General features: G+C 43.0%; 1 protein-coding gene across 4 annotated transcripts in view; it reads left to right on the top strand.

Moving 5' to 3' along the window:
- LOC115160769 (obg-like ATPase 1) overlaps positions 1–18,421 on the top strand; it is a 45,525-nt gene that overhangs the window by 17,051 nt on the left and 10,053 nt on the right. For all 4 annotated transcript variants that reach the window (XM_029711166.1, XM_029711164.1, XM_029711165.1 and 1 more), the window contains 3 exons: positions 7,260–7,435; positions 10,419–10,499; positions 10,854–10,951. In XM_029711166.1, coding sequence (XP_029567026.1) covers positions 7,260–7,435; positions 10,419–10,499; positions 10,854–10,951 — 355 coding nt within the window. The remainder of the gene's footprint in view (positions 1–7,259; positions 7,436–10,418; positions 10,500–10,853; positions 10,952–18,421) is intronic.

Raw genomic sequence — 18,421 nt, 5'->3', positions numbered from 1 at the left:
TATGCATAAATAATAACAGAGAGTAGCAGCAGTGTAAAAGGGGGGGGGGGGCAATGCAAATAGTCTGGGTAGCCATTTGATTAGATGTTCAGGAGTCTTATGGCTTGGGGGTAGAAGCTGTTTAGAAGCCTCTTGGACCTAGACTTGGCGCTCCGGTACCGCTTGCCATGCAGTAGCAGAGAGAACAGTTTATGACTATGGTGGCTGGAGTCTTTGACAATTTTTAGGGCCTTCCTCTGACACGCCTGGTATAGAGGTCCTGGATGGGAGGAAGCTTGGCCCCAGTGATGTACTGGGCCATATACACTACCCTCTGTAGTGGCTTGTGGTCGGAGGCCAAGCAGTTGCCATACCAGGCAGTGATGCAACCAGTCAGGATGCTCTCAATGGTACAGCTGTAGAACCTTTTGAGGATCTGAGGAACCATGCCAAATCTTTTCAGTCTCCTGAGGGGGAATAGGTTTTGTCGTGCCCTCTTCATGACTGTGCTGGTGTGCTTGGACCATGTTAGTTTGTTGGTGATGTGGACCCCAAGGAACTTGAAGCTCTCAACCTGCTCCACTACAGCCCCGTAGATGAGAATGGGGTCATGCTCGGTCCTCCTTTTCCTGTAGTCCACAATCATCTCCTTTCTCTTGATCACGTTGAGGGAGAGGTTGTTGTCCTGGTACCACACGGCCAGGTCTCTGACCTCATCCATATAGGCTGTCTCGTCATTGTCTGTGATCAGGCCTACCACTGTTGTGTCATCGGCAAACTTAATGATGGTATTGGAGTCGTGCCTGGCCGTGCAGTCATGAGTGAACAGGGAGTACAGGAGGGGACTAAGCATGCACCCCTGAGGGGCCCCCGTGTTGAGGGTCAGCGTGGCGGATGTGTTGTTACCTACCCTTACCATTTGGGGAGCGGCCCGTCAGAAAGTCCAGGATGCAGTTCCAGAGGGAGGTGTTTAGTCCCAGGGTCCTTAGCTTAGTGATGAGCTTTGAGGGCACTATGGTGTTGAACGCTGAGCTCTAGTCAATGAACTCTTCACGCAAATGACATGGATTTGGGCCTGTTCCTAGGAATGCAGTATATCCTTCACATCGGACTCGTTAAAGGAAAAGCTTCTACCAGTTCGTGGTGAGCAATCGCTGTTCTGATGTCCAGAAGTTATTTTCGGTCATAAGAGATGGTAGCAGCAACATTATGTACAAAATAAGTAAAAAAACAAGTTACAAACAACGCAAATTTTAAAAATAAATAACACAGTTGTTTAGGAGCACGTAAAACGTCAGCCATCTTCTGCCAATTTTATGGACCTTCCTCTGACACTGCCTGGTGTACAGTACAGGTCCTGGATGGCAGGGAGCTTGGCCCCAGCGATGACTGTAATTTGACTGAATTATGTTGACCACATAGCCACTCCAGGTAGCAACATTATTTATTTATTTTTTATTTAACCTTTATTTAGCTAGGCAAGTCAGATTTGTATTTACATTGACAGCCTACTTGTAAAGTCCCCCCCGGCCAAACCCGGACGACGCTGGGCCAATCCCTATGGGACTCCCGATCATGGCCCGGTTGTGAAACAGCCAGGGATCGAACCCTGGTCTGTAGTGATGCCTTAGACTGCTGTGCCACTCGGGAGGTCTAGAGGAGTCAGTTTGATCAGTATTTACTTGTGACATGTTTCTCCTGTCTCTCCTTGTCTTTGTACTTGACAGAAAAGTAATGACATCAGCCCCTCAAACTAGCTGCATGTTTTCAAGTGTTTCACCTCTACAAACTGAAAATATATGGCCTCTTGAAACCGTTGTCCCCCTGGTTCATTGAAAGCTCACATGTCAGCACCTCAGAGGAGTAACAAGCTGTAAAACCAAAAACAATCAATGAGCCCATTATTGTGCCAAACGATTTGAACTAGAGACGTAACAGACCTTGTTCAATACCTATTTGTAATTTCTTATGTCTGTGAATTGTATTATTTTCACTGTGGGAATGGAATTCTACATTGCAGATGCTGTAAAAGGTAAAGTCAATCTATTGAGACATGCTAACAAAAGAGAAGGCAGTGCATGTTAGAGATAGGCACTGTTGCTCTGTTTCCCTAGTCCCTAGCTCCCACTGGTGCTCCCACCGGTGCTCCCACCGGTGCTCCCATTGGTGCTGCTACTGGTGCTCTCACTGGTGGTCTAACGTAAGAGTCCTATCCCATGACTTTGCTGAGGCAAGGCTTCCCCAGACTCCTCTCCTTACGGCATCCTCTGGTCAGAGCATTGTTGTGCCACTCGGGCCCTTAAAAGATAAAGCCCTTTGTTCTGTCAATAAAGGAACACCTGCTAATGGTCTCTTCAAAACATACAGTATTTGAAACAAAGCAGTAAAATGTTAATTGGAAGATAGACTTGACTCCTGAAACCAGGCTCTCTTCCCCCCTCTTCTTTTTTTTTTTTTTTACTGTCTTCCTTGTGGCTTTGTGTGGCGCCGCAGTCTCATAAGTGCCGTCTTCACAGAGGCCTACCCAGACCCAGTCGTTAAAGGCCTAATTGTGGAGATTTACCTCCTCCGTTTTTTTTCTTCTTCTTCTTCCCTCTTTCTCCTCATGCATAGATAGTAGCCCAGTTACTAAGGCCTGAATGGGCCTGGTGTGATGTAAATGTGAAATTAGAGGAAATGAAAGTAAATTACTTTGGAATGTGGTGTTCAGTAAAGACTGTTGGTAGATCACTGAAGGGGTGGTGGATCAGCTGCTCCTCAACCTAGTGCTGCGGCTTCTTTCTCCCAATCCACTTCTGAATCCTGGGTGTGTAATAGCGAGCTATCCGTTTGTTGGGAGGGCTGTTATATAGAAGATTAACAATGTCAAAATATGACTATTATAGTTATATTATTGTTATGTCCAGCCTTTCCAACGAATATATATATTACAGATATAGCCTATACAACAATTAACCCTAACACACATTCTTGTTTTATCTATCCCCCCCCAAAAAGAATGACAATCCTTTGTCAGTATATACATTTATGCATCTCGCAGATGATTCACATTGCGTTATTTTCACTTTAAGTTCATGGAGGGACCGTGAACACAGTAGCACATTTTCATTCCAATCAGTGTAGAACTGGGAGCTGGCAAATTGGGGCAGCAAAACAATAATTCCACTGATTGGCCTCTTTCTGTGTGGCGTAAGTGAACTGTTTATACTGTGGAGTACCTCTGGAAGAGGAGAGGAACCAAAACAGCCTGATTAGGCAAAGTGTAATTGGATAAGTTCATTTTACCATGAGTATGACAACGACACGCATGATCATGACTGCTTGCACCAAGGTGTGGAGCTTCTGTTGACTCGGATGAGACTGGCAAATTTGATTTCATGTTAATCTGTCAATTTGTTGTTGATCTCATCACGCTATCAGAGTTCAAAATGATTGAATGGTGATGTAAGCAGTTGCAATTCCATAGATTGCTTGTTTTTTGTGTAATGTCAGAGTGTCAGAAGAAGTCAGTGTAACATGCACATAAAGAATATATATATATATATATACACTACCGTTCAAAAGTTTGGGGTCACTTAGAAATGTCCTTGTTTTTTTTAAAGAAAGCACTTTTTTTTGTCCATTAAAATAACATCAAATTGATCAGAAATACTGTGTAGACATTATTAATGTTGTAAATGACTATTGTAGCTGGAAACGGCAGATTCCAGAGTTTTTATAGAATATCTACATAGGCGTACAGAGGCCCATTATCAGCAACCATCACTCCTGTGTTCCAATGGCACGTTGTGTTGGCTAATCCAAGTTTATAATTTTAAAAGGCTAATTGATCATTAGAAAACCCTTTTGCAATTATGTTAGCACAGCTGAAAACGTTTGTAGTACACAGCGTTGTACGAAAACTTCAGTTTCTTGGCAATTTCTCTCATGGAATAGCCTTCATTTCTCAGAACAAGAATAGACTGAAGAGTTTCATAAGAAAGTTTTTTTGTTTCTGGTCATTTTGAGCCTGTAATCAAACCCACAAATGCTGATGCTCCAGATACTCAACTAGTTTAAAGAAGGCCAGTTGTATTGCTTCTTTAAGCAGAACAGTTTTCAGCTGTGCTAACATAATTGCAAAAGGGTTTTCTAATGATAAATTAGCCTTTTTAAAATGATAAACTTGGATTAGCTAACACAACATTCCATTGGAACACAGGAGTGATGGTTGCTGATATTGGGCCTCTGTACGCCTATGTAGATATTCCATAAGCCGTTTCCAGCTACAATAGTCATTTACAACATTAACAATGTCTACACTGTATTTCGTATCAATTTGATGTTATTTTAATAGACAAAAAATGTACTTTTCTTTCAAAAACAAGGACATTTCTAAGTGACCCCAAAAAAATTTAACGGTAGTGTATATCAGACCATATACCACGGGTAGGACCAAAAAAGACTTTTTACTTTTCCACCCTTGGGCCTTATTGCTTAAATATAACACAGCACATAACTCAATTAGTTAAAAAACAGGGGAGAGGAAATCTCAGGAAACTGCAGTGTTGTTGTAAAACCTGTGTAAACACCCGTCCACGCCATGAATCATCAATATTTCCAACATGAATCATGGTTGAAACTTGTTCTAAATCAGAAGTATGACAGCCATGATAAGTGGCATGAATCAATCAAATGATGTATTTCCTCACTAGGCCTCAACTGTCAACAGTCCTCTCCACTGAGGTGTCAACACTTCAAGCGGGAGTGCTGTTCGAATAAAGTAACTCTTCGCCAAAACACGCAGATGCCAGATGTAACATGCATCATCCATTAACACAGAAATGCTTTAACCTGAGCTTCAATGTCCTGACAAACACTACACAGCAGGGTTGTGCTCAATTCAGAATTTTGGAATTGACTCCCATTCAACTCACAATTTAAAATTCTAATTGAATTGGCCAAACCCCACAGGATGTAGAATTTTGAATTTTAGTGACAGGAAGTAGAATTTAATTCAGTGCAATTCAAATAAATTCCACTCAGTCATAGAACACGAGTTTCATTGAATCTGACAGGTCACTAGATAACAAATAGTATATCACTTTCCTCTGGAAACAATGTTCATATACTGTACTCTTTTAACGTTAGTGCTTAGAATAAGCAATTTTATTTGGCTTTTTTTTTTTAAAGCTTTAGGGCCAACTTGAGGATTAAAGTAATGGATCCTGGGAAATGTAATATTTCCCCCATATTTTTTGTTGTTGTGATTAATGAAAAATAATAACTTTGAATATTCGCATATAGGTTTTGTTTTCATTAATCATTCATTTTAAGAGTTTGTCCTGAAAATCTATTGTTTCAACAAATCAAATCAAATTTTATTGGTCACATACACATGGTTAGCAGATGTTAATGCGAGTGTAGCGAAATGCTTGTGCTTCTAGTTCTGACTATGCAGTAATATCTAACAAGTAATCTAACAATTTCACAACAACTACCTTATACATACAAGTGTAAAGGAATGAATAAGAATATGTACATATAAATATATGGATGAGCGATGCATGTATATAACGACACGTTTTATGTTTTATGTACAATAGGTATATTGTTATAGATTACACCTTATATAGAATAGGAGAGGCATTTGAGTTTGATTTAATTTCACTAAATTAAATTCTATTTATTTTAATTCAAATTCAAATTGCAATTCTGTATCCTGTTTACGACAAATTTAATTCAACTTCTAGAATTTAATTGGAATTTCCGAGGCTTTCTCAATTCAATTTTGAATTTAGAGCAACCCTGCTACACAGGTGGATGATAAAGCTTCATATTATCGTGAAAATGTAAGGTTCAAGTGCAACTGAAGATGTCAGTGTTTTACTAAAACAGTTTTGATGATTTTCAAGAAACTCATTGTTAATGCTTGTCAGGTAGAAGAAGATGTGTAGGGTATGCTGCTAATGAGCTTAACCATACACAGAAACTAACATCTTTGTGTTTAGTTACATGGTGTTTTACTCGTGGCTTAATAGAAGTAAAAGTTTCAGAAAACAAGTTAAAATATCAGCCGGATGTCGGAGAAGCCATAAATGATTCTTGTCACCTGCCAGTTGGGTGAATGGTAACGATCACTGTGCTGACACTAGTTAATGACATAGTAGATAGTGGGCCAGAGAGATGGCCATGACTGGTGTTAAAGGATGTCAGTCCCTGTCTGACAGATTCCTCCCCACACCCCACTACCCCTCCATTCCTGCCCCGTGGCCGGAACCCTGAGCCCTTCTCCAGAATCAGGAGGAGGACATCATCAGTGGCTGGCTAAATTGTGTGGTTAAGTGCTTCATTATCTAATCACCATCAAGACCTTTGCAACTAGGCCATTGATTAGCAGAGGGAAGGCCCTGTTTTTATGTATTCATATTTACAGTAACATTTTACGTATGAATACATTTTTATTTCCAGGTGGGCATTCATTAACTGTTTGTGTTTGGTTTATACCTCACCATTTTAAGAGGCTGTGCCAGACAGCCTCTTAGAAATTAACTAGCTACACACCATACAGATGTACATTCTGGCACAGGCACATGTACAGAAAGTTGTCTTGTTTCTCAGCACAATAAAAACAGAAACGCCTTTGGCTAAACTCACATATTGTGGTACTAAAGTTGGCAAAGAGTTCAAGTTTTCCATGTAAGTAAAAGGGGGAGCCCACAACTGTTAGAGGAATTTATCATGACACTGCAAGTTGAAGATTCATAGTGGTGCTTACAAAACGTGTGCTTGCTTACGGTATGCATTTTGTAGAATAGTCAAATGTATTGTGATTTGGCTATTACATTTACCATGGTTTTCTCCCACTGTGCTTTTTGAAGTGGATGCATTTATTTTTCCAATTTTCCCCTGAGAATGTAATCATTTTTGGTGATCTCAGTACTCATAGTACAACTTGTGACCTGAGGAACAGTCGATGCCATTGATCCTGATGATGCAGCGTGTGTGTGTGTGTGTGTGTGTATCAGTGGAGGCTGCTGAGGGGAGGATGGCTCATAATAATGGCCAGAATAGAGCAAATGGAATAGCATCAAACACCTGGAAACCATGTGTTTGATGTATTTGATAACATTCCACCTATTCCGCTCCAGTCATTACCACGAGCCCGTCCTCCCCAATTAAGGTGCCACCAACCTCCTATGGTATGTGCTTGTGTGTACTTCTGTAGCTACAAAAAAGGTTCAAGTACTTGTGTATGTGGTAGTGTGTTATAGTGATGTGATCCTGTTGCTGTATTCTAGGTGCGTTTGAGGATGAGGACATTGTCCATGTGGAGGGGAATGTGGACCCAGTGAGGGACATTGAGATCATCCATGAGGAACTGAGGCTGAAGGATGAGGAGATGATCGGGCCCATTATGGAGAAGCTGGAGAAGGTGGCCGTGAGGGGAAGCGACAAGAAACTCAAACCTGAATACGTGAGTCAATGTCCCAGCATGTCCAATGCAGCTCCCACACAGCACGTGAGCACAAATAATAACCCAGCGTTCCACACACACACAGTGTCAATGAGGAAAAAAATATTTTTCTGTTCTCCTTCCTGTCTTCGCGCCATTCTCTCTCTTTTTCTGAGATTGAAAGTGATCGGGGGTCAGGGGTTTTCTGCTGTTGAAATCATGAATAGAGAGTTAGGTATTCAGCTGCTAACCCCGGGTCACAGTGCTGGGCTAATGAAAGTGTTTTCACAAGCCTCTTTTCATCTGAAGTAATACTCAAATCACAGCACAGCTCTCGCTAGCTCGCTCTCGCACCCGCAGCAGTTTCTGGAAATTGGGTGAGGCCATACAATGGGTGACCCACAATCCCACATCCAGATATGAATACAATAAATGTGCTTTGACAGAACATTCTTCGGTTCTCCGCAGTGAGACACAGAATAGACTGGGTAAGATTAGAGGGCGTCGAAATATACTGTATATCATGTCGAAATGCATGTGGGGCCCAAACCTAAGTAATCATATTGATATATAATGAAGCTTTGCGGTATTTACTGCGGTAGTTCTGCTTCTGTTGTGATTGTATGATGTGCTCTGTGCAGGGCAGAGGGAGTGTGACCCAATGCAGAATGGGCGAGTAAGCGAGGTAATCTGGCCTTTCAGAGGGAGCGACGTGCTCAATTTCAGAACCCCTGCACATGGAGCCTCTGACCGCTCATTACACTAACGAGCGGGGCCATTTCACCTGCTGCAGGGGCCCCGGCCGGTCGGTCCCCCTCAGAGTAATCCCCCTTAGCAGCCCGGCAGACGGGCAGTCATTCAGGCCAGGCAGGTGGCCGCTGACACACATAATTGCTGACAATTTTAGGCAATGAATAAAAATAATTTACATTACTTGTCAAAGGTTGTGTATGCCTTGCCAAGTGAAATCTATAGAAAGCTCCTTTAGAAGTGAGAGAATGGTCCTTATCAAAGGCTGCATTTCTTACAGGCTGAATTTGGTATTTGACAAGTTCAGCTGAGTTTTATTTTGTTTTACTGAGAGCATCCTTCGTCCTTCTGTTTATGTCCAGGTTTAGGGTAGGCAGTACCTCTGCCACCGTATACCATGATTCTCCTTAATGTAAATAAATAAATGGTTTAGCAGCACGTTCTTTTATAGTGCCTTGAGTACCATAAAATAACCAGGTAAATACCATGTATTTGAATTTAAACGGTAATAATTAGCACTTACTGAGTAATTAACGAGAACGTAGAACGAAGCACTGATTTCTGTAGCTGCAGCTTGTTTTCCCAGAGCTCCTCACTTAGTCCTCTCTCTTTCGAAAATACACCTGAATACTGAATTAACACGCATTTAAATACAGATATTTACATTTCTGTAGTGTGACATATTATACACATTTCTATACAAAATAATGATGTTACTCAATATTCTATAGCTACCTACACGTGTTCGGTATTGATAGGACTGAGACAAACATGGGGTGTTTTATAACTGAAGCTGATTATTCCTGTTATAAAATAGACATGATATCTGCACTTGTTCAAAAGGGATTGAAACCATGCCATCTGCCTTTTTCTGAGAATATTCGGCCAATTGAATCATGTATGCATTTGTGGGTTCACAAGCAAATATGTCTTTGTATATTGTGGAACACTGTATAGGCCTTATGTTGCAACACAATGGGCTATTCGAACTCATATTAAAAGATTGTTGTTATGATCACTTCAATCCATTTGAGATCATAATGTACATTGAACAAGGACAATGTTTCATCCCAGAATTCCCTGTCCGTAACAAACAATAATAGTCAGCAGCTAAGACCCCCAGCAGTGTTTCCTGGTGGCAGGCGTATGTGTTTGACCCCTGTGGGACCCATATGCCTTTTATTAACACCTGCCTGTTAGAGGAGCGCTGCACGGAGGCCCAGAGCTGATGAGGGAAACCTGGAGCGGGTTCAGCCTATGTCACTGGCCGTTTGCTGTTTCCATTTCACACATGATTAATCTCTCTGTGAAGACTTGTGCGGCGCTCTTCCTGCTCTCTCTCCTGCTGGCCGCACTCTGGCTGCCTGACTAAAAGGCCTTTAGAATTCCTGCGGAGAGAGATGTGCAGAGAGTGAATGCAGCTGCCTGGGGGTCAGTGTGTGGAGCTTTTTCTGCCATTGTGTAATTGAGGCTCTGGCAGGCTCTTTTCCTCTGTTCTTTAAAGGGTTGTGTGATTGTGGAGTGCTGCGAGGGTTTGGGGAGGGAAGAGGAGGTAGGGGGAGGGCTGCAGGGGGTGGAGGAGGTTTTATATGAAGGGGGAGGCTAAGTTGAAAGGAACAAAAAAGAATGTGTTCCGCTAATTTCTGTGGGGGCCGGATCAACAATAATAGGCTCAATTTCTTTATTACAAATTTTTATAACTGCCTCCCTCCCATGTTCCCACCCATTCCCGCTCCCAGATCCTGTCATGGCCCAGTCTTGCCTGTGGGTTCTCAACCCACAACTGCTTCAGTAATGAATGTGGCAAACATTGCTGGAAAAGCCTAATATTTTCTCCACGAGGAACGGTGTGTAATTAGTACCTGACTAGTGCACATTCAATGACTGCTCACTGCAGAGAGCCTGAGGGGTTTCAAATAACACACACATTACCAACCAACTAGCCTTACCTTTTCTCTCTTCATACTTTTATTATTGGATGGTCCTTGTTGAATATGGCGTGTGCCAAACAGGTGAACTTAGTGCGACTCACTAGAGGGCATTTTATTCTGTTTTAAGAGAGCGAGGGGGGCCTTGTGCGTGCCATCCCTGTCAAAGCCCGGCCTCTCCTGCTTCAATACGAGCAGGCATTGTTCATTTGGTCATCAGGATGCCATGCATTTAGGAAATAATTACCCTGTATCCTGCTGGGTTTATATTCTTTTTCATCTCCTTTAATGGCTTCTTGTTCATTCTTTTTTTTAATGCCGAACAGGACGTAATGCTCAAAATCAAGAACTGGGTAGCGGATGAAAAGAAACATGTCCGCTACTGTCGCGATTGGACTGAGAAGGAGGTAAGACTTTGATGTTACACTCAAATGTATTAATGCCATTTATCAGCTTTATCTTTTCATCTGGCCTGAAAGTCAGACTCCTGCTTTTGAGCCAAATGGGTCTGATATGCAAATCGCAATTGAATGTGCATGCTGTCTTTTTGGGGGGTATTTCTATATTACTTTTTTAACAAACTAATGACATCAGTCCGGCCTGATATTGATCTAAACGCTTTATAGAGGCTCCCTGCAGAGTCCAGACAAGATCCTAATTTGATTTGGCTTCACTTTTTATTCCGCATCCTCCTCAAAGGCAACTTTGGAAAGTTTGGATCCTCAGTTCTTGTCCTCTCTCTCTCTCGCTCTCTTTCACAGATCGAAGTGTTGAACAAATACTTGTTTTTGACATCCAAGCCAATGATTTACCTCATTAACCTCTCAGAGAAAGACTACATCAGAAGAAAGAACAAATGGTAAGTCAGTGCTCAGAAATAGGGAGGAACCCCACTGACTTTACATACAGCATGGACAACCATGGACCTTTTACAAAATGTGTATTTTCTGATTAATTGTTGCCTCCCTGACATCTCACCCATCCATAACCATGAATTGATGGTTCCTATTTTCAGTTTATGTTATACCAGCTCAAACTGTGAGACATTTAACAAATGCTTTCCAAAGAACTTCCATTGTCAATTTCCAATATTCAAAAACAGTTTTAAAGCGTGTCCCTCTTCTAACCAGTAACTGCAGGTAGTTATGAGTGATGTTAGATACAATAGGCCTACAGTGCTCAGAATAAAGTCCTATTGTGAAGCTTCTTTATTCTCCCCATGCTAAAGTGATCCCTCAGTCACTGTGGAGTTGGTTTGTCTACTACTACAGTACCCACGCTGCTCCACTGACTCCAGACCAATAAGATAGTCTCTCTGTGACAGGACTTGCCTGGGGGATGGCACTCAGTCCGCTCTGACACTCCAGTCACAGTCAACCCTGCAAAACCAAAGCAGCCCCCAAACTCTGCACTTCATTAAGTATTAAGACCATATGGTTTCCATTTTCCATGAAAAATGGCACATTTCCATACGATATCAAAGGGGGAAAGGCTTTAAATGACAACATAAATGAACATTTATAGACTCAAAGCCAAAATAGGAATGAATGTCATATGGAGAGGGCCAATAAATTATAAGGATGGTTCTCTTTAAATATTATGATGTCTACAATTGTTTTCCCACAAATGTTTGCTTTTGTCTGAAGAGTTCACTGTTTACGTGTGTTGTTTGCTCTTCTTCGAAAATATGAATACTTTATGTCTTACTGGGTTGACTCGCCATCTCCAAATACATATTTTACATGGAATTCAAGTGAGATCAGATTGACATCTGCAGCTTAGATTTTCACAGTGACTCACAAACATGTGCTTTCAACTACTGTATTTATTTCCTAGTAAACAGGTCAGAGGGGTTCTTGGTGTAATCAGGCGGTTCTATTTGACTTGTCATCTCAAGCCCTGCCTGACTTATCTCTGTCTCATAAACTCTAGAGGTGAACTCATACTAAATGAGATTGTGTCAGAATGTTTCCAAATCTATTTGTGTAGCTCTGGTCTGGTAAACAGTGTTCTCGATGTCCCATTCATGCAGTACCTGATATATGGGCCATATGTTATAGCCGTGGCCTGTTGCAGAGTGCTAGTGTGGCCATAAGGGTGATGAGACCGGGCTTTTTCACTTGAGCACCTTGAGGAGAGTGGAGCTTCCCTGGCCACAGGGAGAGCAGAGTGGGAGATGGCCATTACAGGTGAAAGGGATACTTGTCTTATCTACGCAACAGTCCCATACTGTCAATAACCACTCACTTGTGGATTGGTATCGCACTTTTTCAATTGCCCTCTAGGATTTGGTGTCAAACAGTTTGTTCCTGCGTTTGTTTATCTCTGCTTCGCTTGGCAGACGCGTTCGATTCGGAGGGAAGTTGTTCATCTGATGACTGTCTGTTCAAAATGTTCCTGACCTGTCTGTCTGTCTGTCTGTCTGTCTGTCTGTCTGTCTGTCTGTCTGTCTGTCTGTCTGTCTGTCTGTCTGTCTGTCTGTCTGTCTGTCTGTCTGTCTGTGTCTGACAGACAGCTGGAGGAGGGAACGCTGCAACAGAAAGACATAAATCTGATGAATCATGACGTTGCGGAACATAAATCATGGGCAGGATTCTTTTAATTTTTATGTTACCTCTGGTTTTTTTTTACTGTGAGAAATGCAATAAATCTCGGGCGTTTTCAAATTGGCAAAAAGTAGTGCCGTTGTATCCTGAGGGCTCAGCGTGGAACAATGCAGACATCAAAGTGTTTCTGATTGACAAGTGATGGGCCACTTCCCTTGTCCAGAGTGGAGCCCACACCTGTACGGAGATGATTACAGGTAGATTTAGCTGCCCCTAAATGTATACTAAATGCTGCTCTCAGCCCTAATAGCAGGCAGTCTGCTGTGGCGACGCCAGACTGCCATTTGGCTGTCGCCATGCTCCCGTGTTTTCCCCCAGAACAGTTGAGATGATGATACGGTTAAAGACTATTCAAAGCAAACAGCAAGACAAATTGTAATCTCAGCTTTTAATGTGAGCAGAGAAGAAAAAGGAGCGCTGTAGAAGGTAAACAGGCCAGTCTTGTCTTTTTTAGGTTCGGGACACTCGGGGGCCATTTTCCAGGCCCACAGCACTGTGTTCACTTACATAGTACAGTGTTTGCAATGTCTGTTAATCACATATTCACTTTCAGGCAGACTTTTCAGTTGTTATTGTTGATGGTATGTTCTCATATTTTTGTCACAAGCATACGTTTTGGCTACACACTTTCCTTTTCAATCATTTCCTGTTTGATCACCATGCTCAGATAGCGTTGCAAATGGAAAGGCCTTTTGTTGAGTGACAGACAGGCACGTGCACAGATAGGGCTCAACCAGTGCTCGAGCACCCGCCCTTTTGCCCTCCTATGAGAAAGTGCTTTTGCAGCTAGGTGGAATTATTTTATTTTTAATTTTATATAAAAAAAAAAAAATGTAACGAATTGCAACTCAAACTAGCTCATAAATCCTCCCCCGCCCTCCCGCATCAAGCTTGCACTCGCCTGACTTTTGCATGAAGTGCACTGTGCTTGCTACGGGCGCCGGGCGGATAGTTTGAATAGGCCTACTGGTAGGCTACTTTTGAGTTGGACCTGTTATGTGTGTCTCTCACTGTTATGGACAGAGAAGAGGCCAATTCAAGTGTTTGGTAGTAATAAGCAAATGTCATCAGCAGAACAAACTGACATCAAGTAAAATGATTTGTTTTGACAGCATCGCTAAGTAGCTAGCGAACTAGCAGATTTACATCATCATCCGTTATGGTCAGCTGGTAGACACTTTTCTGATGTCACTCATCTCATCTCTAGTTAGTGGGCCACTTCCCTAGGAGTCACTGGCTCTAGCTTGCTTACAATGAGTGACGAATGTGATATTGCAGAAAATAAATAGGCCTTAATATAAATGTTCTGATACAGAGACAATTTGTATTTTATGAATTTCTAGTAATGAATTAGGAAAGTAAGCATTTTGGACCTGCCCCCCGAAAGGCCCTGACAGATATAGGCCTACTATTGTAACGGTATGTCTTTACATCAGCGAAATACTTCCATGTTATATAACGTAGGGAAAGAATTCTACCAGAGGAAAACACATCCATTTGCTAGACCATCATATCCCTGTTTGGAGTGTAGTGTTGTAACCACTACATACCAAGCTGACCTCATTTCAACAAGAATAAACTGTATTAGCGTTAGCAAGCAGCCATCATTAATGGTGGGATCAGAGAGGGAACAGGGCCCCCTTTCATCCCAAGGTTCTCTGCTGGAGATGGTACATCATTTACTGTAGAGAGGAGCACGTGGGTATAATTCCATACAGTACAGTACAGTGCGTGTGTATGAGAATGTACATGTGCATGTTTGAAGTCTGTTGCCGAGGCGACTCCGTGCTCATTTGGATGTTGGCGTAATTGCGGTGTGGAGATCAAAGGCCGGCTGGCCGAGTGATGTTCCAGAGGAGCCTTTACCACGCGGCCCTCTCCTCTGTGGAGCGGGGGCTGCCTGCTGCTCGCGCCGCTCCCCTCTCCCCTCCAGCCATGCGCTGCCCCCTGCACATCCCCGCTCGTAAAAAATGATTAAGGCCGCATTTGTCATGTGTTTATGACTGAGAGGCATTGCGTGATAGGAAATGGCATCTACAAGAGTCTACCAAGAGGCTTTCTCTTCCCTCGGCGTCAGTAGGCTGCCTGGAACACTTTTGTCTGCGTTACATAGTTTGTGTATTAGAGAGGGTCATTACTCCAGTTTATAATGTGGGTGTTTGTCTGCTGTTTGTATGTTTTCACTTGTCAGGCACAAGCTGGTAATTTAAAAGCTCCTGGTCGGTGGAGTTTTCAACCTTTTTAATATTTTTATTAGCCTCGATATTATCAGATATTTAATCCAATGTCCTTAGCAGACAACCAACTGCCATCGCATTTAGTAAACGCAAAGCTCCACTTGAGAGCCAGCCTGTTTTGCTGAAGAGTTTTTTTTTTCTCTTCATAATGTGCTTTAAAGTAAATTGGAGCCTCTTAAGTAGGTGTGTTGACCTTTAAGAAAACCGGAAAGCGTGACCTCTCTGAGTGTGCAGCGTTTGTACCGTGAGCGGGGAGAGGAATGTCAGGGTAGTACGGCTCTTCACAGGGGCTTTTACATGCAAGGGGTGTATCTGTCTGTCTGTCTCTGTCTGCGCGTGTGTGTCTGGCACGTGTCTGTCTGCGGAATGGTCGTATGTTTATTGCTTCCTTTCTGCTTATGTTGTGCGTCTCCAGACATGTTACTTTGTTCTTACTGACTGTCTCTTCATTTCTCTCTTGATATGGAAAGTGAACCAGCAGGTATGTTTGCTTAGTGAACTACCCCGGCTAGCCTGTAGATGGTGCTTTGACAATTAAAGTAAAGGCACCTCTGCAGTGAATTGCAGCAGGGTGATGGTCGAGCCACGTTTAGTTTTAAGATCCCACTGTCTGAGAGGATGTGCTCCGTTTGTCCCTCGGTTTCTCTCTACAACCTACTCATCCATGTTTTGTTCAGGTCTTCTATTCATTTGATTTCAGGATTTACTTTATGTTTAACTTTTTTATTTTGGTGCAGAGTAATGATAACTGTACATTTTCTTTAATGTTAGAGGATTTGTTAATGAACTGGCAAGTGAGCACATCTTGGTCCCCATGAGATTTTGAGGCAGACTGTCACCGAGGGAAGGCATTGTTGTGGTCTGCTGAGAACTGTTACAGGAAAGCGGTGGCAGCAGCCCACTTCTGCTACTCCAAACCATAATTCCCGTAAACAGAACTGAACATTTATTGAGTGCAAAAACCGCTGGCTCCATCCAAGTTTTAAGGAACTGCTGTCTAGGGAGTCACGGTTTGTCTTTCAAAGCGATGTGGGAGATATATGATCAGTGGGTCCCCTTTCACTCTGTCCACAGCCATCCCCTCTCCCCTTGTGTACTGTGGGATCCTGGAGAAAAAAACCACGTTCCCGTGGTAGGAAGACATGTACCCTGCTGAAAACACACACTCCTGGTGGAAGCCTTCAGTTAGGCTTTGTAATGAGTGTGGATGACTTTGAGAGGCTCGGAGAAGAGTAAACCATAACCAGATGGTCTCTAATAAAGTCCCGGAGGATCAGTTCACTTGGCTTTGTTATTGACCCTCCCTGGTCTGTCTGCCTGGTCTATCACACTGTTGTTGTTCACCATGTTGGATTAGTAGAAGACATTGGGTAGCCTGGCTGCCTTTGTTGTGGTCTGGTCTGGTGGGGTCTGATGGGGCTTGTTGGGGAAGACATGCAGGCAGGGACGGCTCTGTTCGGTTGTTGTTATCACTAATGAGATCCTAACGGTGAGTGTCACAGCCTTCCTTCCTGGCCATAGGAACAAAGTAGACACTCGTTTGTTCCCTGTTGACCTCACGAGACAGCGACTTGTTCCCCAAAACGGTCCCCTTGTGTAATAAAGATTGGGACAATGCCAAGTGGGTGAACCAGGCTACGTACTTGACCAGAGGGAATAGCTTCAGGTTAGATACTGATCAGAAGTCCCATTTAACTGAGTAAAGCTCGCTTACCTCTTGCTCTTGACCCGCTCGTAGGACACATAATGATTATTGTGTCACTACTTTTTGCCATACTTTCTGTGTTACTAACTAGATCAACTGCCGTGACAACACTGGATTTGGTTTGAATCCGCTGCTTAAAGCATGTGTGTCAGCATATAATACATAATCACAGCCTCATTCAGTTCTGTCCCTGTTCTTTTGAGAAGAATAGCCATTTCTGTTGTAACACAATATGCTAACCTCTTCCAAAGCATTCAGAAGCAGCTCTTGTGGTGGGAAAAAAAGAAGCCCTCGGAAGCCTTCTTTGTGCTATTGAGAGCATAAGAATTTCTGTGTGTTTTAAGTCAGGCTAATGATATATTTTGATAGCTTTGGCTGTGGCAAGTTGTGCTGTTTATTATCTTTGTGATAAGGGTTAAAACAAAACACACATGTCACAGCAAGTGTCCTGCAGCCTGGCAGCTTTAATGAGATAAATTAATGAATTTATTGTTGCCTCATACAGCTCCTGAAAGCTTGTTATCAGAGTGATTGTTGAACTGTTATGAATGGAAAAAGGAAACGGAGGGAAAAAAAGGATGGGGGGGCATGATTGGCTGATGTTCCATATGTCCTTGATTACCTTCCCTCTGCTTTTATTCTAATAAGTGCCATTCTTTGTACTCCCTTGGACGGGTAGACAGTCTGACACAAGATGAGAATAAATATTGCATGTGGTACACATTAAGCTGTCATCCAGGAAGAGAGAGGGAGAGATGGAGAAATCCACCGCTTTACATTCTGCTGCTTGCGCTACACTTTGCCTGCTCTTGTCACAATTGTCACATCTTGATGACTTTCTCCCCCCTCGTGTTCTTGCTCGCAGTCAATTGCAATGAATGACAGCCCTGCTGCCCCGTATAGAGAATTATTTAGGGTGATGTAGTATGTACTCCTGGGAGTTACTGTTTGAATTTCTGATCGTGATATTCGTTTTTTTTTTAAATTGAGTGTTTGTTCATTCAATAAAGCCAAATTCACTATGGATTTCATCTGTTTGTTTTCAAGTATTTGTACTTCACGAAAGAAAGTTGTTAGCGAAGAAACAATCGAAAAAGCCCGTTGTTAGCATGGCCTTGTTGTGCAGCTTGAGAAAAGAGAGCAAGAGGATGCTCTTAATTAAGCCTCTTCCCATTGTGCCGGTACCGCTCTGCTTCCCTCAGCCGTGAAGAGGGAAACAAGTTCACAGTATTGGCTGTGATGTGAGGAAAGTAGCGAGAGAGGCTGAGGTTCTGTGCTGGCTGCTTGCCTCTCAGGGCTGTATGTATTGCCTCTCTTCGCCTCTCCATCCAGCCGTGGCCACGAGGAGCAGAGAGCTTCTGCACTCATGTCCTCACAGGAGTGCACCACTGGGAGGATGAAAAGCGTCCCACAGAGCCCCTGACTTCCCAGCCTCAAACGGCACCGTGAGCTCATACCTCTCATTTCCCCCCTCCACTGAGGGAGGAGGGGTGGAGAGCTGGTCGAGATGCTGTGTGCTCCGGAGCGTTCAGCGGGAACTGAGAAACAGAGAGGGGGGGGGGGTAAAAGCCTCTGGGTTGTTATTGTATTAGTTGGTGCATGGCATGCAAGCCAGCAACAGCAGACAGATGGGGAATCCTTCAGCTGTGTGTGTGTGTGTGTGTGTGTGTGTGTGTGTGTGTGTGTGTGTGTGTGTGTGTGTGTGTGTGTGTGTGTGTGTGTGTGCGTGCGCACACATGCGTGATATCCAGGTTCAAGTGCTGAGGAGCTTTGTTTGGCTG

The sequence above is a fragment of the Salmo trutta genome, chromosome 24 (genome assembly GCF_901001165.1).
Source record: "Salmo trutta chromosome 24, fSalTru1.1, whole genome shotgun sequence".
NCBI lineage: Eukaryota > Metazoa > Chordata > Actinopteri > Salmoniformes > Salmonidae > Salmo > Salmo trutta.
The sequence above is the reverse complement of the archived record's forward strand: the minus strand, read 5'-3'. Positions and strand labels throughout refer to the sequence as shown.